The sequence below is a fragment of the Hyaena hyaena genome, unplaced genomic scaffold (assembly GCF_003009895.1).
Source record: "Hyaena hyaena isolate Hyena2069 unplaced genomic scaffold, ASM300989v1 scaffold_425, whole genome shotgun sequence".
Taxonomy (NCBI): Eukaryota; Metazoa; Chordata; class Mammalia; order Carnivora; family Hyaenidae; genus Hyaena; species Hyaena hyaena.
This window is the reverse complement of record NW_024081052.1, coordinates 651,258-674,901: the sequence shown is the minus strand read 5'-3', so window position 1 is coordinate 674,901 and position 23,644 is coordinate 651,258. Positions and strand designations below refer to the sequence as shown.

The 23,644-nt window shown below is 35.2% G+C and overlaps 1 protein-coding gene across 5 annotated transcripts in view; it reads left to right on the top strand.

Annotated features, from left to right (window-relative positions):
- The window catches only part of RAPGEF6 (Rap guanine nucleotide exchange factor 6), a 204,568-nt gene that overhangs the window by 46,417 nt on the left and 134,507 nt on the right, over positions 1-23,644 (top strand). For all 5 annotated transcript variants that reach the window (XM_039252546.1, XM_039252545.1, XM_039252543.1 and 2 more), the window contains one exon: positions 10,928-10,997. In XM_039252546.1, the coding sequence (XP_039108477.1) occupies positions 10,928-10,997 (70 nt within the window). The remainder of the gene's footprint in view (positions 1-10,927; positions 10,998-23,644) is intronic.

Below are 23,644 nucleotides of genomic sequence, written 5' to 3'. Positions count from 1 at the left end.
AAAGGAAACAATCCATAAAACTAATAGGCAACTGACAGAATGGGAAAAGATAGTTGCAAATGACGTATCAGATAAAGGGCTAGTATCCAAAATCTATAAGGAACTCACCAAACTCCACACCCGAAAAACAAGCAATCCAATGAAGAAATGGGCAGAAGACATGAACAGACACTTCTCCAAAGAGGACATCCAGATGGCCAACAGACACATGAAATGATGCTCAGCATCCCTCCTCATCAGGGAAATAAAAATCAAAACCACACTGAGATACCACCTTATGTCGGTCATAGGCGAAAATGAGCAAATCAGAGGACTCTAGATGCTGGCAATGATGTGGAGAAACGGACACCCTCCTACACTGTTGGCGGGAATGTAAACTGTTGCAGCCCCTCTGAAAAACAGCGTGGAGGTTCCTCAAAAAATTAACACTAGAACTTCCCTATGACCCAGCAATAGCACTGCTAGGAATTTACCCAAGGGATACAGGAGTGCTGATGCATAGGGGCACATGTACCCCAATGTTCATAGCAGCACTCTCAACCATAGCCAAAGCATGAAAAGAGCCTAAGTGTCCATCAACGGATGAATGGATCAAGAAGATGTGGTTCATCGATACAATGGAATACTACATGGCAATGAGAAAGAATGGAATCTGGCCATGTGTAGCAATGTGGATGGAACTTGAGGGTGTTATGCTGAGCAAATTAAGTCAGGCAGAGAAGGACGTATACCATATGTTTTCACTTATAAGTGGAACAGGAGAAACTTCATAGAGGACCATGGGGGAGGGGAAGGGGAGAAAATAGTTGGGGAGAGGGAGGGAGGGAAACCATGAGAGACTCTTGAATACTGAGAACAAACTGAGGGCTGAGGGTGGTGGAGTGGAGGGGTAAGGGAGTGATGGGCATAGAGGAGGGCACTTGTGGGGATGAGCACTGGGTGTTATATGGAAACCGACTTGACAATAAAGTATTTTAAAAAATAATAAATTGGGTTTCCCTAAAGACTAATGGTGGTGAGCCTCTTTTCATGAACTTATTTGTCAGTTAAATACCTTTTGTGAAGTGTCTCTTTGAATCGTTTGCCCATTTGGGAGGTGTGGGTAGAGTTAAGATTTCTTATTTTTAGTTACACAAGTTCCTTATGCTTTTCACAAGTCCTTTAACAGGTATGTGCCAGACACATATTTCCTTCCACTCTCTGGGTTGTTGGTTTTTCAGAGAGAAGAACTTCATTTTGACGAAGCTTGATTTCTCAGGTTTTTTTCTTTAATGGGCTATATAGTTTTGTTGTGTAGGCAGGAAATCTTTGATTATATGTAATTTTTTTTATAATTTCTTCTGGAAGTTTTATAGTTTCAGATTATGCTATGATAGATTTGTCTATTATCTATAGTTAGTTTTTTACATGGTGTGTTATGTAGATCTGATGTCCTACCACTATATATTCAATTGCTCTAGCACCCGTTGTTGACAAAACTGCCCTTTCTTTGAATTAACTTTGCATCTTTGTTGAAATTTAATTGACCATGTGGGTTTGTTTCCCAGCTTTTTGCTTTGTTTCATTGATTGATTGATCTTTTTATGTGGTACCTTTGCTACATTATCTTCATGACTCTAGCTTTACAGTAAATTACAAAATGTATGGGTCCTTCCAACTTTGTCAAATTGTTTTGGTCATTATAAGTTCTTTGCAGTTTCACATGAATTTCAAAATAAGTTTTTTAATTAAAAAAAAAAAAAAAGCCTGGGGCATTCATTGTCAAGTGCTCCCTGTCTGTAAAGAACTTTCGGACTGACTATTCTTCCCTTCTGATCTTACATTCTAATAAGCTTTTTGCCTGCCCCTCAACGCCTGAGGTTTTGATTGGAACTGCACTGAATCTGTAGACTGTTTTGGGTAGTATTGTCTTTTTAACAGTTGATTCTTTTAAACCATTAACAAGGTGCGTCACTCTGTTTAGGTCTTTAATTTTTTCCAACAGTGTTTTGTACTTTTCTCGGTGGTATTTTGTAATTTTCATTGTTGAGGTATTGTGTGTGTGATTTTATATCTTGTAGCCTTACTAAATTTCATGTTAGTTCTAATAGCTGGCTTACAGATTCTTTAGGATTTTTCATCTCTTGTCTACTGATCGGTGAATAGACAGTTTCCTTTTTCCTCCCTAATTTAAATGCCCCTTCTATTTTCCTGTCGTATTGCACTGGGAAGAAATTATAGTACAATGTTGAAGAGATGTGCTGAGAACGGACATTATTTACTTGTTCTGCATAGAAGGGTATTTGTGGATGGGATGGTAGAAGCATTCAGTTTTTCACCAAGTATATTTGTAGATAAAATTTTTTGTAGATGCCATTTGTCTAGTTGTCAGTTTATAGTCTATACTTTATTGTACTCTCATCATCAGGCAACCTCTGTTCTGCTTTCTAGTATAGAGATTACATTTACCATTTTTTTAAAATGCTTGTTTATATTTTTGAGAGAGAGAGAGCATGCTTGTCCATAAGTGAGTGGGGCAGGGCCAGGGAGGCGGACAGAAGATAGGAAGCAGTCTCCATTCTGCCCAGGGCACGGCTTGAACTCATAAACCATGAGATTATGACCTGAGCTGAAATCAGACCCTTGACCAACTGATCCACCCAGATACCTCACATTTACCACTAGTTGTAATGAAACAATAAGTTGTCCAGCTTTTTGTATTTAAAATATTTCACTTAGTATAATGTTTTGGAGGTTCCTTCATGGTACTCTGTATATCAATAATTCATTTTATGCAACTGCTCAGTAGTATCTCATTGTATGAATATACCACTATGTGTTTATACTTTCTACTGTTGAAAGACATTAACGTTTTTTTTTTTTTGCAAATTTTTGGTATAAAAAATCATCTGTGAATATTTCTGTACAAGTATTTGTATGAATATGTTTTTTTTTTCTTGGAGTAAATACCTAGAATTCAGTGGCTAAGTTGTATGGTAGTCATGTTTAACTTCTTAAAAGTACCGCCAAATGTTTTCTTGACTGCTGTACAGTTTATATTGCCACCACCAATTTGTGAAAACATCCATTACTCATTATCCTTTTCATTGCTTGATATGGTTAGTCTTTAATTTTAGCTATTGTGCTGTGTATGTAATGGATCTCATTGAGGCATTAATATGCATTTCTGTGATAACTAATAATAGCATTTTTGCATATAGTTATTAACCATCCACATACCTTCTTTTATAAAAAATTGGTTTAGTTCTTGAGGAGTTGTCTTTTTATTTTTGACTTATATGAGTTACTTATATATCATGCATAAAAATTAACTGAGATAGGTCTTTTGAATATATTTTTCCTGGACTTTTTGTTGTCTTTGCATTTTTCAGTGGTGACGACTTTAAGTGTTACAAAACCCCAAGGATGATTTTCCCTCCTTTTATTTGTAGTAGATATGTGTTCTGATTAATCCTTGCCTACTCCCAAGTTTATAAAGCTTTTCTTCTGTTTTTTTAGACAGTTTTCTTTAAAAAGCTTTATTGGAGTATAATTTGCATACCACAAAATTCATCCATCTTAAGTTCACAGCTGAATAATTTGTAGTAAAAGTATACATTGGTACATCATAGTTACAGATGACTTCCATTGCCTGAAAAAGTTACCTCATGCTCTTTTGCAGTTAATCTGATCTGCTTTCTGTCACTGTATACTTTTTGCAGATACTTAACCAAGTAGTCTTTTGTTTTTGGCTGCTATGAGTTAGCATGTTTTTGAGATTCTCGCATAATGAACACATATCACTTGTAACATGCTTATTTTTTTTAATTACTAAATTGTATTTCATCTAGAAAGATACCACATTTTGTCTAGCCATTTGTCAGAAAATAAAAATTTTGAGGGGCGCCTGGGTGGCTCAGTCGGTTAAGCGTCCGACTTCAGCTCAGGTTCGTGAGTTCGAGCCCCATGTCGGGCTTTGCGCTGACAGCTAGCTCAGAGCCTGGAGTCTGCTTCGGATTCTGTATCTCCCTCTCTCTCTGACCCTCCCCTGCTCACACACTCTCTCTCTCTCAGAAATAAATAAAATATTAAAAAAATTTTTTAAAGATTACTTGTCTAATTTTTTCAAAAATTTTCAGTGTTGCATTTGCTATTCTTGGTCTTTTGCCTGTCCATGTGTACTTTAGAATTTTTTCTTTTTTCAGTACAGTATTTGCAAATAACATGGTAAGATTTTAATTGGAATTGTACTGAATATAAGATGGGAAGTAATGACATCTTGACAACAGTGTTTCTTCTTATCCATGAACATGGAATCACTCTTCATTTATTGTTTAATACTTAAAAAATTAATGTTTATTTGTTTATTTTGAGAGAGAGAGAATGAAAACATAGGAGGAGCAGAGAGAGAGAACGAAAGAGAGAAAGAATTCCATGCAGGCTCCCCGCTGTCAGTGCAGAGCTTGATGTGGAGCTTGAGGAACCAAGAGATCATGATTTGAGCCGAAGTCAGGAGTCTGGCACTAAACTGACTGAGCCACCCAGGTGCCCTATTTAGTTCTTTACTTTTATTGATCAGAGTTTTGTAATTTTCATCAGATAGATTTTACACATTATTCTGGTAGATTTTTACCATAGAATTTCATTTTTTGGAAGGATGCTAATGGAAACGGCATTGTGTTTTTAACATCAATTTCCACTTCATTGAAAGTATATAGGAAAGTAATTGACTTTTGTATATTAAACTTGTACCCTGCCACCTTGCTGTAATCACTTATTCCAGAAATATTTTTGGTCTTTCTCCTCCACCCCAGATTTTATACATAGATAAACATGTTATTTGTGAACAGGATGCTTTTATCTTTTCCTTCTCAATCTTACACTTTTGTTTCCTTTTCTTACTATGTTAGCTAGGTAAACACACTATGATCTTGAAAAGCAGTGGTTGAGAAGGGACCTCCTTAAGTTTCTGATCTTAGTGGTTATTAGCTATTAGTTTTCTTTAAAATAGTCTTTAACAAGTTGAGGGGGTTCCCTTTTACTCCTTTTTACTGAACTTTTATCATGAATGGGTTTTGGATTTTGTCAAATGCTTTTCTGTATCTTTTGTTATAATTATGTAGTTTTTCTTTAGCCTGTTGATGTGAAGGATTATATTAATTGATTTTTGAATATTGAACTATCCTTGTATACTTGAGTTAAATCCTGCTAGCTTGTGGTGTATAATTCTTACTATATATCCCAGCCATATCGGAGTCTGGTTCTGATGCTTGATCTTTTTCATCCGTGTCATTTGTCTCTTAGTATGCTTTGTCATTTTTTCTTGATAGCCAGACATGATGTACTGGGTAAAAGGAATTGCTATAAACAGGCTTTTAGTAATATACTGACAAGATGTGCGAGGAGGGGATGCATTTAATAGTCCTATGATAAAATCTCAGTCTTTTGATGAGCCATTACCTCTGAATTTTGAACTTCCCATGTATTTCTCCATTTCTCCCCCCTCCTCACCATACCCTTGAAGTGGGTCAGAATTGCTAGAGTGAGCTGGAGTTGGGCATTTCCCTTTCTCTATATGGAAGGTTGAGTATTTTCCTTTCTAAAGGTCAGTTAGGCTTGTGAAGCACAGAACACTGTAGGATGTTTCAAAATGTTCCTTTCCCCCCACCCCCTGCCAGAAGTACAAGGGGCTCTTTTATTTACTGTGAAACCCTGATAGAGATCAATGAGGTAAAACTCAATTGTCAAGGCTCCTTCAATTGACTCTCTCCCTAAAGTATTTAATTGTCCACAGTGAGCTTCCAGCAGTTCATCAATTATAGTTTGGTTTTTCTTACCCTGACCCTAGTTCCTGCAGAGATTACTATTCTAAGTTGTAATTTTCTATGCCTGTCTGTCATTCCCTTCAGTTTGGGGGCAGCAGTTTCCTCAATTATCTCACTTCTCTTAGAGGGCTAAGAAAAAATTGGTTATTAACTTTTTTTTTTTTTTTTACTTGTTATTAGAACAGATAGCAATTTCCAAGATTCTTATATGCCAGAGCACAAACTGGAAGTCTTTGTTCCAAACAAACTTGGCGACACTTGTAATCATAACAACATAGAATTATCCAATCTATGGACATAGATTATTTCTACTTCTATTTACTACATCTTTCATTTCTCCCAGTTATATTTTATATTTTTCAGTGTGTAAATCTTACATTTTTGTTAAAGTGTTCCCAAATATTTTTCTTTTTGATCCTGTTTTGAATGTCATTGTTTGCTCAATTTCATGCTTATTTTAATTCATTACTAGTACATAGAACCATTGCTAGTTGGTTTTTACATGTTGATATTATATCGTGTGATCTTGATACACTGTAAGTTTTTTCAGAAAGTTTATAGGTCCGTAGACTTTGCTGCAGTCAGGATGAGTCTTCTCTGGTAAAGACGTTTATTTGTTTATACCCATTCTCTATGTCCTTAATTTTTCCCCCCTTGTGTTACTATACTGGCTATAATCTCCAGTACATTGTTGGTTGGTAATGGTGAGAATGGACAGCCTTGTCTTGTTGACGATGCATATTGTAATCCCTAGAGGAACTATTAAAAATTTAACAACAAAAAGAGCATTTAAAAATCATCACAGGAATTAAAATGGTACACTGAAAACAGTTGTTTAATAGAAATGATGGCAGTAATGTAGAAGCAGAGGCACAAAAAAGATGAGGCATTTACAAAATAAGTAGGGAAGGGGCACCTGGGTTGCCCAGTCGGTTGAGCGTCTGACTTCGGCTCTGGTTATGATCTCACAGTTCGTGGGTTCGAGCCCTGTGTCGGGCCCTGTGCTGACAGCCAGCTCAGAGCCTGGAGCCTGTTTCAGATTCTGTGTCTCCTTCTCTCTCTGACCCTCCCCTGCTCACACTGTCTCTCTCTCAGAAACAAATTTAAAAAATTAAAAAAAAAGGAAATAAAACCAGGTCAGTAGTTTCATTACATAATTATGGTCTAGGCACTCCAGTCAAAAGACAGATTATCAAATTCTTTGGTAATCCAAGATCCAATAATATGCTTTAGGTTCAGAGCACAAATAAATTTAAAGTAAAAAGATGGAAAAGGATATACTAGGCAATTTATATTCATAAGAGAACTGGAGGGGTTCTATCAGTATCAATCAAAATAAACTATAAAACCCAAAATATTACTAGAGACTAAGAGCAAATTTTCATAGTGCTAAAGGATGAATATATTAGGAACATAAAACTTTTTACCCTATATATGTTTTCTGGTAGAGCCCTAAAATAAAAGAAGTAAAAACTGACAGAATTGAAAAGATCATTAGAAATTCAGCTCTTCCAGATGGAGATTCAAAACTGTAATCAGTAGAACCATGAGATTGAAAAATTAGTAAAGCTAAATAGCTTGAGAAGTACAATTACCACTTTGATACATTGTTGTTTTTAAGGCTCATAGATCATTCTCTAGGATAGAGCATATTCTAGGCTATCAAACAAGTCTTAGTAAATTTTAAAAGGGTGAAATAATTCAGAGTTTGTTCTCTGAGTCTGTTGGAATTAAATTATAAATCAATTCCAGAAAGAAATATGGGAATTTAAACACCACATTTATAAATGACCCATAGGTCAAGGAATAGTTGACTACGGAAATTAGAAACTGTTTTGAAACGAATGAAAATGAACACATGTCAAATATTGAGAGTAACCTAAAGCATCTTAGAGGGAAATTGACAATACTAAATTGAGGGCACCTTCATGAGAGAAGAAAAATTGTCTTAAGAATAGCATAGTAAACTTGAAGCAGGTAAAGTTTGGGTGGCGTTCAATGTTATAAAAACCAGAGAAACAATAGAGAAAATCAGTGAACTGAAAAGTTGGTTCTTTGAAAAGGTCAACAAAATTGATAAGCTTTGGGATTCACTGATTTTAAGTTTTTTTGTTTTTGTTTTTGTTTTTTATTTCTAGGAGAGAGAGAGAGACAGCGTGAGCAGGGGAGGGTCAGAGAGAGAGGGAGATACAGACTCTGAAATAGGCTCCAGGCTCTGAGCTGGCAGTCAGCACANTAGTACATTATCAGAAACACAGAAGCAAATAGGGGAAGCTAGTCAAGGATATTTAATCTACTAAACTTTGTATACTCATTTTTATTTTATTATATTTTAATTTTTTTTAATGTTTTATTTATTTCTAGGAGAGAGAGACAGTGTGAGCAAGGGAGGGTCAGAGAGAGAGGGAGATACAGACTCTGAAATAGGCTCCAGGCTCTGAGCTGGCAGTCAGCACAGAGCCCGACACGGGGCTCGAACCCATGAACCGCGAGATCATGACCTAAGCGAAAGTCAGATGCTTAACTGACTAAGCCACCCAGGCGCCCCAGGATTCACTGATTTTAAAAACAGAAAACACAAATTACCAAAATCAGGCTTGAAAGAAGAGATGTTACTGTCCTCTGGAAATTAAAAGTAGTAGAAAATTTTATGAGCCACTTGATACCAAATTGGGCAAATCTTACAAAGGCATCCATTACCATAGAGTGTAAGAGAAACTTTGAATATATTTATAAGAAGTAAAGAAATTGCTAATTACACTTACGCCCACAAAGAAGAGCCTAGGCTCAAATGGCTTTAGTGCTCAGTGTTTTCAAGTATTTAAGGAAGCACTGTTAATTATCCTGTGCAAATTCTTTTGGAATATAGGGGAAGAGGGAACTCTTCCAACCTATTTTGTGACTCTAGTGTTAACCTGACACACCAGTGAAAGACATCACAAAAGAAAACTATACATTGTTACCTCTCATGAACATACATGCAGAAATCCGTAACAAGGTAATAGCAAACCAAATCCAGGAATATATTACTAAAGTATTAAAAACTGAGTAAGTGGGTTTATTTTGGGAATGCAAGAAGATTTAGCATCCACAAATCAATTAATATAGTATACTTTGTTAGTAAGATAATGGACAAAAACCATATCCTTTCAGTAAACAGAAAAACATTTGGGAAAAAAACCCAAAAGCTGTTTATGATAATTTTTTTTAAGTTTATTTATTTTGGAGAGAGAAAGAGATCTCCAGTGAGTGAGGGGCATAGTGTGAGAGAAAATTCTAAGCATGCTCTGTTCTGTCAGCACAGAGTTTGATGCAAGGCTAATGACCTGAGCCAGAAATCAAGAGTTGGACACTCATCTGACTGAGACACTCAGGCGCCCCCTGATGAAAAAAATTTTTGAACATACTAGACATAGAGAAGGAAATCTAAATCTGATCTAGGGCATGTATGTAAATGAAGTTTTTTTATTTCTTCTTTTAGGGCTCATAGACCTGTCCTTTCTGTTTTCCAGTGTCTTGAAATTGTTATTTTATATATTTTGTCTGATGTTCTAGTTTTTTTTTTAGGTGGGAGAATAAATCCAGTTCCTCTTTCTCTATCTTCAATGAAAGCAAACTTTCACAAATTTACTTCTAATTGTTTTATTCATTAGATGATTAGGTGATGTTTTGGAGAAAAAACAAAAAATACAGAGTTATACTGCTTAAGAAAAGAAAGTGATTTTTATGTTCAGAAGTAATATATTAGACATTAAGATTTTGTTGCAGGATTGATGTGCTGCCTACTGTGCACTAAGGAGGCACTTTAGGATTTTGTTATGAATGATTATTTGTATATAACTTTGTGTGGAGAATTAACATTTTTGTCATGCTGAACTTTATCAAAAAAGTACATGGTAGGTCACTTTCTTTATTCAATCTTTGTTTCCAGTCTATCAAATTGCATAGTGTTTTATAAAAGACTTCTGTCTTTCTTTATTAAGTTTACTTTTTGATATTTTATATTTTGCATGATTAGAATTATTTTTTTAATTTAGTTAATTTGGAGTAATATTTTAGGTATTTTATAATTGGCCATGGTACTTAGTTGTCATTGGTGCAAAATTTTAGTTTGTTTTTTTAATTATCTTTGTGATTTGCATATTAGGTATGTTAATATTGTGTCTCTTAGATAATTAACAACTATTTTACCCTATTAACCCTTCCCCACCTTTTAAAAAATTCCGTTCCTCTTCTTTTCAAATGAAAACATTGGTTTTCCTTTATGAATGCTTTTTTATTAATTTGCTGAGAATGTAGAATGTACATTCTCCCAAGTTGAAGAATGTAGAAATAGATTTTCTTTTCTTTTTTTTTTTTTTAAATATTTTATTTATTTCTAGGAGAGAGAGAGAGACAGTGCGAGCAGGGGAGGGTCAGAGAGAGAGGGAGTCACAGACTGAAACAGGCTCCAGGCTCCGAGCTGGCAGTCAGCACAGAGCCCAACGCAGGGCTCAAACCCACGAACCGTGAGATCATGACCTAAGCGAAAGTCGGACGCTTAACCGACTAAGCCACCCAGACGCCCCTAGAAATAGATTTTCTTTGAAAACTAATTCAGTTTTAGTTTTGAAAGAACTAGCTATGGGCTCCAAATACTGTTTTTGAAAAATAAATCACCTCTTTATCTTACTACATTTATTTATATATTTAAATGTGGGTATATTTTTTAAGTTCTTTATATCTTTTGTTTATTTCTGCTCCCAAAATATTATAATAATTTATTTTCATAAAATACTCTATAGTTGTGGCTTCATTTTTTATTAGGTGTTTTCACTTTAACATTATACCAAAATCACAACTTAAGACTAGGCAAGTATCTTTTATAATTAGTTTTAGAGACTAGATGAAGACAGATACCTTAAAAGAATTTTTACAGAGAATTCTGTTGAGATTGCTTAAATGAGTACACAAGAAGAAAGGTGATTTCGTGTGTTTTTAAGAAAATCTTATTAATATATGTGATAGGATTACCATTTCTTGTTTAAAATCTAGGGTTTTGGGGGGGCTTGTTTTTTTAATTTCCTATATGATATATTTTATCTGTAATCTTTGCTAAAGAAATTGTTTCTTTGTTTTTATAGTTTTGGTAAGCAGTTTGGAGGAAAAAGAGGATGTGATTGTCTTGTATTAGAGCCTTCAGAAATGATTGTGGTAAGAACTCTAAAGAATGCTGATTTGTTTTTTTTTCTTTTTTTTATTATGCTTCAGTTTCAACTTTAAATGTAGTAAGCTTTTAAATACTCAAGGAGGTTCCATTACTATGGCTTTTAAAATATGAAATAGCATCAAACCTTTATATTTCCAAATTTGATATGTTTTTATCTACTTTAAGTTTTTTCTGATCCTCAAGAGAATTTGGAAAATGATACAGTTACATGTAACATTTCCAAATTTGGTGATTTGTTTTACTACTTTTACCAGAAATTTTAAATAAAGGCACCCTGATTTTTCAAATGTTTCCTCTTTTCCTGTTGAATTTAGTTCATAATCTTTTACCATCCGTATTCTGTTTCCTGGACTTGAGGGAAAGAGATAAAGAGACACATAATTATAAGCAAGTAAGAAATGGTTTACATCTTCATATTTTTACTTAAAGAGTATACTTAAGGAATAATCCTTTTTACTAAGAAATCTGGGTAGTTGATGTAACTTTAGAAAATCTAACTTTGTTTTTTTTAGCATTAAAAGAACCAAGAACACAGCTTTGTTTTACCTTGTTCTGAGATGACCTTACTAGAAAACAGTTTATGCTGAATGGACTCATTGTCCTACTAGCATCTCACTTAGATGATCCTGTCATCTAATTTGATTTTAAACTAATGAGAAGTAAGGTTGCATTCTTAATGAAGCATTTTATTGTCAGGGCACAAAACTAAATCACTTCACCATTTCATGGTGCTATTGTCATGCAAATCTTCAAATAGTTTTGTTTTCTCTTCCCCAAACTGGATCACCTAAATTATCATGCATTCACTGTACTAAATTTCATTCTTTAGCTCCTAAAAGGCAAAGGTTAGGTCATAATTAGTTTGTGTCTTTGTTAGGATTGCAGAGTGCTGCCTGCATATTAGGTATTCACTGAATGTTGAATTGAAATTTGTTCAAGGCTTGGACTGTGTATTATGTTTAAGTGTTGGTATGTACAGCTTATCTAGTAAGGCCTCAGAACTTTCTGTTTTTAATAAATGGATTGAGGGACATGGCCAGAAAACTGCCTCAGACGGTACTGGTTTTCTCATTGATTTGTCTTTGGACTTATTTTGTATTTCTTTTACTTTATCAGGAAAGTAATTGTGCTTTTTACTGCAGTGTTCTCATTTGTATTGGTTTTTTTTGTTTTTATTGTGTTAAAATATACAACATAAAACTTACTATCTCAGCTATTTTTTTTTTTTTTTACAAATAGTTTATTGTCAAATTAGTTTCCATATAACACTCAGTGCTCATCCCAAGTGTCCTCCTCCATGCCCATCCCCCCTCCCCCCCATATCCATCAGTCCTCAGTTTTTGTCAGCATTCAAGAGTCTCTCATGGTTTGCCTCTCTCCCTCTCCCCCACTGTTTTTCCCCTTCTTCTCCCCCATGGTCCTCTGTTTAGTTCCTCCTAATCCACCTATGTGTGCAAACATATGATATTTGTCCTTCTCTGCCTGACTTATTTCGCTCAGCATAACACCCTCAAGGTCCATCCATGTTGCTACAGATGGCCAGATTTCATTGTTTCTCATTGCCATGTAGTATTCCATGGTATAGATAAAACACGTCTTCTTCATCTATTCATCTGTTGATGGACACTTAGGCTCTTTCCATGTTTTAGCTATTGTGGAGAGTGCTGCTATGGACATTGGGGTACATGTGCTCCTATGCATCAGCATTTCTGTATCCCTTGGGTAAATTTATCTCAGCTATTTTTAAGTACTTAGTTCACTGTGTTAAGTTAGTAATTATGTAGAAATTAATCACTGATTAATTATTAAATTAACTTTCCCCTTAAGTTAAAGGGAAAGCTTTTTTCCTCTCCAGGTCTGAAGTTAGCCTTTTCTGTAAGGAGATCTGCTTGCTTTTAGTGGAGGATAGTATTTAAAGGCAGGTTGTTTGCATTGTTCCAAGTGCTTCTTTGCTTATAGGATCTCTCAGTGAACAGAGTTAGAAAATATATCTGTGAGTGTATGTATACCCACACGCTTAGATGTACTCATATCTGTCTTTCTATATGTGTTTAATACCTAGAAGTTTATTCTGGCCTTTCCTCTTGGCTTATTTGTACCTTCTCTTTCTACCAGCGACTAACTTGATTTCTATTGTCATTGTATTTACTTAACACAGTCTGGTAAGAATTCCATGATGATAACATTGGAGACAGAATTCAGTGTTGCTAGCTAGACTATTAATGTGCACAGATACATTTATTCTAAGTGTACAAGTTGAGATTTTTTAAATGTATCATCTTTATAATTTACCTCTACATCAGAATATAAAATATTTTAATTATCCACCCTAAAAGCAAGGAAGTACTCAGAGAATTATAGGGACCTGGCAAAGGACAGAGGAGCCAGATTAAAAGGACTCCTGTTGGCCAAATCTTGGACATTTTGAGAATCCACATAAAAAGTCATAGTAATTAGTGTTACCACTATGTATAATATAAGAATTTTAAGTTCTTCAGCTACGATGACTGAATGAAGGAGAAGTTCTTCCTGATAATTCAATGTGAACTAATACAAAGAATGATTTTAGAAAATGATTAAAGAATTCTAAGACTTGGGGGATAATATTTGAGAAAACAGAATATTTACATACTCTGAACATACCGCCACAAATTTATGATGGGGAAAATTACCAAATTTCTAATGGGGTAACATGGAGGATACCACTCTAAGGAAAATCATTGCTGCCACCATCAGTATGGGCACCAGCTGATAACATACTAGTCCTGATATGATGAACTGTGTAGGACAGAATTTCACCTTTAAGATAATTTCCTTCCAGAAATGCCTGCCTGAATTCCCTTTAACTTAGTCATTAGAAAATATCATACAAGACAAATTGAAGATATTCTACCAGTTGATTAGCCTATACTCTAAATATTCCAGTGTCAAAAAAACACAAAGACTGAGGAACTGTTCCGGATTAAAGGCAAAAAAAAAGACATGTAACTAAACACAATGTTTGATCTTGTATTAAATCTTGGATATGGAGGGACAATGTGGCTATGAGTGTATTTGGCACAATTGATGAAAATTGAATATGGACTTGTGGGTTAAATAATACCAAATTTGCTGATTTTGAGAAGTATACTGCAGTTGTGTGAAACAAAATCTTTCTTCTTAGGAAATACATATTGACATTTTGGGGTCAGTTTATACAAAGCTGTTGCAGAAAAAAAATTTACATGTTTGTATATAATACCTTAAAAACTACCCCAAAAATCACATCAGATATTTATTGAATTTACAGTCTTAATTTTTTATTAATGGTATTTATTTATTTTGAGAGAGAGCGAGCATAAGCAGGGGAGGGGCAGAGAAAAGGAGAGAGAGAATCCCAAGTAGGTTCCTCACCATCAGCACAGAGCCGGATATAGGGCCGGAACTCATGGACTGTGGGATTATGACCCTAAGCCAAGATCAAGATTTGGATGCTTAACCAACTGTGGCAGCCAGGTGTCCCTGAATTTACACAATCTTATATGTGAATTGTATCTCAAAGCCGGAATAAAATAAGTGTCCAAGAAAATAGTGAAAATTAAAGATAGGCAATGAAGGCATAACATTAATAATTTTAACAGTTCCAAGACCAAGAAATCCATAGAAAGCAATTATATTTAAAACAATATCTAAATTGTTTTAAAAATTAGAAAAGATTTGTAAAGGGTTTGCTGGGAACTGGGGAAATGAGCCCAGAATGATAATTTCCAGAACATTTCCTAATAAAACTGTTTGATTTCAAAGGTAAAAAATCCTTAATGCCTACAATTAAAAATGTTACATAACTTCCAAAGGCAAATGAACTGAACTGCTGCAAACATTTAAAAATCCACTGGGGCAATCAAAACAAGGCACAAGTAGAGCAATATTTTTAAAAAAGAAAGTGTAGGGGTGCCTGGGTGTCTCAGTCAGTTAAGTCTCCATCTTTGGCCTAGGTCATGATCTCATGATTCGTGGGTTTGAGCCCCACATTGGGTTCTGTGCTGATACCTCAGGAGCCTAGAGCCTGTTGGGGATCCATATTCATTCATTCTCTATCTCTGTCTCTGACTCTGTCTCTCTCTCTGTCTCTCTGTCTCTGTCTCTCTCACACACACACACACACACACACAAAACACTAAATAGAAACATTCAAACAATAATAAGAAAAAATAAGTAAATAAAACTAAAAAAAGAAAGTATGAACTAATGATTTTATATCAGTCACACTGTCTTTATCAAGATTATGGAAAAACAGTTTTCAACATAAAAGATCTTAGGGAACACAACCATGAGCTGTTTTTAAGGAATCTGCTACAGGATATTTAATCCACCTGAGAAGTAATTGGGAAAACCTCAGCAAAAGGAATGTTTAAAATACATAAATGTATTGGTAAGACAAACACAGGTAGAGATGTAAGGGAAAGACTATTTATATGTTGTGATACAATAGGAATACTACAGCTAAAGGAAAAGTGAGAGTGAAATAGTAAAAAGAATTAGCTTTATGGATTGTTGTTTGTTGCATAATGAATAGGTGAGAGTGTTAGAATAAAAATGCTAAACTAGATAATTATCAACTGTGGAATTTGATTACTATATAATATAATAGTTATTTCATACATGTTGGCAGAAGACGTAAGACTTATGGGTCAGAAACAAAGAACTTTTTTACTTGTAGTATAGCAAGCAGCATATCATTAGAATATTTCTCTAGATTCCCGTTGCTTCCCAGGTCCCATGGAGGCAATGCTGGGTGGCCCACATTGATGCCACACACATAGTAGGTTTGCATCACGACTAAGAATCACTGAGCTTGGGGAATATACTGCTTTTATAGTGAGTAAGCCTGCTCCCCGCTCCCCCTGCAGGAAACATTATCTCATCCTTCAGGATTGCTAACTACAAGGATAACTCTGAGAAACGGCCCAGTTAATGAGTGGTTAGGACTCTGCATTCTTGGCAAATGCAGCACAAGAGGCCCAGGGAAGACTGTGTTTTCCTGCAGATAGTAAAAGAATAGTAAGAGAACAGGTGGACCATAACAAGCATTGGCACGGGTGTAGGAAAATTAAAGCACTCATACATCGCTGTTAGAAATAAAAAGTGGGGCAGCCTCTTTGGAGAACAATTTGACAGTTTATGAAATGGGTACAATTAAAATTAACGTGTGTCCCATCAGTTCCATTCCCACATGTATACCCAAGAGGAATGAAAATGTTTCCATATAGAATTTTGTACACTAATGTTCCTAACATAATAGCTGAAAAGTGGAAACAAACCAGTATAAGACAGATAAACAAAATGTTTTATGTTCATATTATGGCATATTATGCTGCAACAAAAAGGAATCCTGTAATATAGCTGAATTGTAATGTCGGTGAATCTTGAAAACATTGTTCTAAGAAAACTGACACAAAAAGCTACCTAGTGTATGATTCCATTTATGTGAAATATCTAGAAGACGGAAATTAAAGTTGATGCCAGTGAGCATAGGGTTACTTTTGGGGATGATAAAAATGTTCTGGAACTAGATAATGGTTGCACAACATTGTGAATAGAACAAAAAGCATTGAATTGTATAGTTTAGAAAGGTGGATTTTATGGTATGTGAATTATATCTCAGAAACAAAAATGTATGAGAAAGAAAAGAATACAGGGACAGACTTTTTTAAAAGGTTTAAGTAGGGGTTCCTGGGTGGCTCAGTTGGTTAAGTGTCTGACCTTGGCTCAGGTCATAATCTCGTGGTTCATGTGTTCTAGTCCCATGCTGGGCTCTGTGCTGACAGCTTCGGATTCTGTGTCTCCCTCACTCCCCTCCTCCCCCCCCCCCATACTCTTTATCTCTTCCTCAGAAATAAACATTAAAAAAAAAAAAAGGTTTAAGTAAAAAAGTAACAAAAATAAAGGTCTTCCTAAATACAAAAACAAATTTTTATTGAAGCAAAGAGTATACATATCATGGAGAAATAAAGTATACATAATTATAAAATGTTATAAAATTGAAAACAGTAATCTTAGTCATACCGGTAAATGTGAATGACTTCATCTACCCATTGTAAGGAAAAGATTTTTGGTTTGTTCCCCAAAGAAGACCCACCTGTATGCTTTGTAAAAGAGGCGCTCCTTAGATTCTCAACCAAATAATGCAGGAAGGCTAAAAATAAAGCAGTAGCTAATTGCATACTAGACAAACTGAAAATGAAAGGGGGACAGGTATTGTAATCTTAATACCAAAGTAGGATTCAATCCAAAAAGCATTAACTGTAATATAGACATTTTTTAGTGCTAAAACCTACAATCTTTAGGGCAGATACAATACGTGAATAATTTTGGCAGCAAATTACACAGAAACGTATAGAAAACACTCCAGAGAATTCAATGAGACATAGAAATATACTAGTAGAGAATTTAATTCTCTGAGTACAAAATAGATAAAGTAGAGTAAAACTGAGAAGACCTGGACAACATAAACAATAAGGTGAATCTTAGGAAGTTATGTTCGGTTATGTGTGTTGTTATTACCATATCTGGTGCCTGTGCCACAGTCACAAAAACAGATCATGTATTTATTTAAAGAATAGTAGTTTTCATAAAGTAGATAAATTAAAAACGCTTTCTGATTACATGCAGTGATTCTTAATTAGCAGTAAAAAATTAATTGGCTCTTCCACTTGGAAAATTAAAGCCTATCAAACAACTTTCTGTGAAAAGAGAAATACATACTGAAATTACAGAATTTTGCAAATAACAGAAAATATACTATGTATCAATCTGTGAAGTACATAAAATATCGAGAAACCAGAGGGAAAATGAGCAAAAGGAATGAATTCACAGGAGATCCAAATACTAGGAGTAACATGCAAATTTTAAAATAGCTGATGAGTATTACAAAGATTTAGTGGAGTTTTAGAGGATTGGAAACTATAAAATGAAAGAATGAATTCCAGCTTCCAACTAGAAACATCTATAAATGAAAATAAAAACTCAGTAGGTAGGTTTTATGGAAGGTAAAACTTGGCCAAGTAGTGGTTTAGGGAAGTGAATGATAAGCACGAAGAAAATGAGCACCTGAAGAAAAAAATTTAAAATTAAGTAATGGAGTGTAGGAGACAGATAACAGAAAAGGTCTTATTAAGTGTAATTGGAATCACAGAAGGAAAGGAAAGAATGACAAGTATTAGAGAGAATGGCTAAGGATTTTTCAAAAACTATCAAAAGAAATCAACTCACAGATTGTAGAACTCTACAATCTTAAGGCAGAATAAATACAAAAAAGCTTTGGTGTAAGCACATTACAGTAAAACTACTGAAATCCAAAAACAAAGTTATAAAAAAAAACACGCATTACTTTTAAACCAGCACAACTGGTAAAACACCCACTGACAGCAAACATTTAAGGAACGTTTGTTAGGGATTGAGCAATTTTCAAGCAAGGCTAAGAACATTTTCATCTGTAGACAAGCACTGTTTACTAAGTGGGAGTTTTTTAGGCAAAAAGGAATCGCAGATGGAAGCATAGATATGTGGAAAGTAATAAGGACAATGTAAAGAATTTATTTATATGTATATTGACTGTAGAAATGAATATTGACTCTAGAAACCAATATTGTGTCTTTTCCACATTAAACAAATGACATAAGAAAAGGAGAGATGGAGTGAATTGCTAAGATGTTTGCCTTTTCTAGAAAGTGGCAAATATACTAAAAGTGGATTTTAATACGTCAAGCATGTATGTCATCTAAATATACAGCTTAAATAAGAGGGGATTTGGAGGGTGCCTGGGTGGTTCAGTTGCTTATGCATCCAGCTGTAGGTCCCAGATCTGTGAATTCTGGCCCTGCATTAGGCTCTGTGTTAGGCATTAAACCTTTAAAAAAGGGTAGGGGGATGGAATAATAAATGAAACTAAAGCACAGGAGAGAAGAAACAACATAACAGGATCAAAGAACATAAGATGATAGATTTCCCTTCAAGTAGATCAGAAATTACAGTAAATACAAATATTCCATTAAAAAAGCAATTATCAGATTACATTTTTAAAATTTTTTAATATTTTATTTTTGAGAGAGAGAGAGAGAGATACAGATACAGAATCTGAAGCAGGCTCCAGGCTCTGAGCTAGTTGTCAGCACAGAGCCTGACCCGGGGCTCGAACCCACGAACCGTGAGATCATGACCTAAGCCAAAGTTGGATGCTTAACCGACTGAACCACCCAGGCGCCCTTAATTTTTAAGTTTATTGAGTGATAGAGCACGCGCGAGCGAGCGAGAGAGCCAGAGAGCCTGTGTGCACATGGGTGAGGACAGGACAGAGAGTGAGAGAGAGAGAATCCCACGCAGGCTCCATGTTGTCAGTGCAGAGCCCAAGGCGGTGCTTGAACTCAGGAACTGTGAGATCATGACCTGAGCCAAAATCTAGAGTTAGACCCTTAACTAAGCAACCTAGGTGCCCCAGATTAAAATTTTAAAACACAGTTATATGCCACTTGAAAAAAACAGCAGTGTAGTTAAAAGGTTTGAGAAAAAACATCACTTCTCAGTCTTTCAGCTAAGAATAAGTGGAGGAGGAAAAAAAAAAGTAGAAAACAAATCTATGGAAGAAGTTGTATCTTAAAAGCATTAGTCTAGAGGGGCGCCCGGGTGGCGTAGTTGGTTAAGCGTCCGACTTTCGCTCGGGTCATGATCTCGCGGTTCTTGGGTTCGAGCCCCGCGTCGGGCTCTGTGCTGACTGCCAGCTCAGAGCCTGGAGCCTGTTTCAGTCTGTGACTCCCTCTCTCTCTGACCCTCCCCTGCTCACGCTGTCTCTCTCTCTCTCCTAGAAATAAATAATAAAAAAAAAAAATTAAAAAAAAAAAAAGCATTAGTCAAGAGAGCTGGTGCGTTTCCTAAGTGTAATTTAAGGCAAGAAGCATTTAGTGTAAAAATAGTATTTCATATTGATAAACATGTATCTAGGTTAAATAATCGTAGAATTTTACATCCCTGATTTATACAGATACATAAAAAGTTGTCATCAGTAAAAATAAAACTTAACAAATCCACAATGACAGTGAAAGATTTAAATATCCTTTAAAAGTGATAAAGCAAGCTTGAGGAATCATAAGGACTTTGAGGATTTGAACCTTTGCCCAGTAGTCCTCTAGAAAACATTACACCCATCAATAACAGAATGTAACTACTTTTCAGTTGCACATGGATTATTTTTAAATGTGACTATACTCTGCAACATAAAATAAATTTCAGGAAAGAATTCAATTTTTAGTTTGTTTTTTGACCACCATGGAATTAATTTAAAAAGCAGTTTCAAAAACAACTAGAACAAAAAATAACTTCTGAAATTCAGGAGTATACTTTAAATCACTTGTCAGAGAGTCACTATGAAAGTGAGAAAATACTTGGAGCTGAATTAAGATGATCTGTCAGAATGTATGAAATTCATCTTGAACCTTAGCTGAGCAATTTAAGCCTTAATGTTGATTTAAAAAATCAGTGGTATGTAAAGCAAACTTAAAGAGAATCAACGAAAGTAAAAGTTGTTTCTCAGAACAGAGTAATAGATTTGATAAATCTTTGTCAAAAATAGTCAAGAACAAAACATGTTGCATTGCTTAATATCAGGAGTGAGAAAGTGATTCACTACTGGGGATCTAATGAAAAATTTAAAAATGATAAAGGATATTAAAAACTTAAATAAGCTTAGGGGCACCTGGGTGGCTCAATTGGTTGAGCATCCAACTATTGATTTTCGTTCTGGTTATAATTCCAGGGTCATGGGATTCATTGTCTTTCTCATCTCTTTCCCTCCTCTATGTCTCTGTCTCTCTCTCCACCTTCCCTCCCCGCCTCCCTCTGCTCCTCTGTCCTGTGCATGCACACCCACTCACTTTCTAAGATAGAAACAAAAAAAAATTTTTAACTTAAATTTTACATCATCAGATTTCTTGAAAAATACAGTTTACCACAACAAGCTCATTCATGCATACACACAAACAAAAAGAAGAGCTTCATGATCCATTATGTAGAAGGAAAGTGAATCTGTAATTAACAGTCCTTTTCATTTAGAAATTTCCACCTGCGTGGTTTCACTGGTAAAGTTTTTCCAACATTTAAGAAAGAAAGAATACAAATAGTCTTAACAGGAAAGAGCAGGGCTAAATGCCTTTTTTTATGCTTCCAATTTTACTTTTATTGACATAGAAGTGACATATAGTGTGTGAGAGACCAGTTTAATTGTGATAGCAAAACGTGACAAGTAAATCACAGAAAGTCATTATTACAGATTAGTGGGTGTTTGTTTATTTTGAGAGAGAGGGAGCAAGCACACTAGCGAGTTTATGAGCAACGGGGGACAGGGAGAGAGAGGGAGAGAGAGAATCCCAAATAGGCTCTGTGCTGTCAACCCAGAGCCCGACTCGGGACTTGGACTCAAACCATTAAGATCATGACCACAGCTGAAATCAAGAGTTGGACATTTAACTGACTGAGCCACCCAAGTGCCCCAGTTTGTTTGTTTGTTTTTAATGAAAAATCTAAAAATTCTAAAAGAGTCAAATCCTGGTGATACACAGGATAAAGTATCGCGACTATGTTGATTTCTAGAGTTCCACGTTTGACTGAATTAGCAGGCTGAACATTTATTGTGCTTCTTAAATACAGTGCTTTTACAGATTTCGACTTTGTGGCAACCCTTGGTGAGCCCTTCTGTTAAAAATGCCATTTTCAACAGCATTCGCTCACCTCTGTGTCTTTTGATCCCTTGGTAATTTTTGCTATATTTCAAACTTACTATATTTGTTACAGTGATCTGTGATCAGTGATTACAACTCACTGAAAGCTTACGTGATGGTTTGCATTTTTTAGCAATAAAGTATTTTTTAATTAAGGTTTGTACTTTTTTATTTTAGACATGCTCTTGTACTTTTTAGACAACAGTGTTTTGTAAACATAAGTTATGTTAGGAAGCGAAAAATTTTATTTGACTCACTTTATTGCAATATTTGCTTGGTAGTCTGGTACCAAACCTACAGTATCTCTGAGGTATGCCTATTTTTGAAAATCATTATGATTCACTATAGTAATATAATTAAAAAGTCATTTCGTCATCTGTATAGATACAGATTAAGCATTTGGTAGTACTCCAAACCCCTTTAATGATTTTTGAAACTTTTAGCAAATTAGAAAAAGAAGGAAACTTTCATAACCCTATTAAAGGTATCTGCATTAACATTACAGTGAACATTGGAAACTTTATCCTGGAATTTGGGAATATTTGGAAAACTCAGAATTACCAAAATCCCTGGTTAAGAAGTACTTAAGTGCATTTAGAGTAGGGAAGGAGGATAGATTGGAAAAGAAAATGTAAAACTGTCCTTCACAGATGAAATGATTTGTATGTAGGAAATAAAAAAATTCATATGTATAAGCTTTTAGAATTAATAAATCATTTTAGCAGGGTCACAGGATACTTATTTGTACATAGAAATCAATTGTATTTCTATTTCTGAGAAACAAGTATTTAGAAAAATGTAATTTAGTGAACATACTATTTGTAAACATCAAGAAGTCCATATACATTAGTTTAGATCTAACAAAAGTTGTAGGAAACATCTATATAAACCATAAATAATTTTAGAAATCTGTAGATCTAAATCAAGACAGTGAATATTTTAAAGATAGGATTATTATCTCTAAATTTATTCTAAAGAATAAATGTTGTTAAAATGTCATTACTACCCAAAGCAATCTACACATTCAATGCAATCCCAATCAAAATTGCACCAGCATTCTTTTCAAAGCTAGAATAATCCTAAAATTTGTATGGAACCACAAAAGACCCCAAATAGCCAAAGTCATATTGAAGACGAAAACCAAAACAGGAGACATCACCATCCCAGACTTTAGCCTCTACCAGAAAGCTGTAATCATCAAGACAGTACGGTATTGGCACAAAAACAGACACAGAGACCAATGGAATAGAATAGAGAACCCAGAATTGAACCCACACACGTATGGCCAATTAATCTTTGACAAAACGGGGAAAAGCATCCAGGAGAAAAGACAGCCTCTTTAACAGATGGTGCTGGGAGAACTGGACAGCAACATGCAGAAGAATGAAACTGGATCACTTTCTCACATCATACACAAAAATAAACTCAAAATGGATAAAGGACCTGAACGTGAAATAGGAAACCACCAAAACCCTAGAGGAGAGAGCAGCAATCAAACTCCTCTACCTCAGCTGCAGCAATTTCTTATTCAACACATCCCCTAAGGCAAGGGAATCAACAGCAAAAATGAACTACTGGGATCTCATCAAGATGAAAAGCTTCTGCACAGCAAAGGAAACAATCCATAAAACTAATAGGCAACTGACAGAATGGGAAAAGATAGTTGCAAATGACATATCAGATAAAGGGCGAGTATCCAGAATCTATAAGGAACTCACCAAACTCCACACCCAAAAAACAAATAATCCAGTGAAGAAATGGGCAGAAGACATGAACAGATTATTCTCCAAAGAGGACATCCAGATGGCCAACAGACACATGAAACGATGCTCAGCATCCCTCCTCATCAGGGAAATACACATCAAAACCACACTGAGATACCA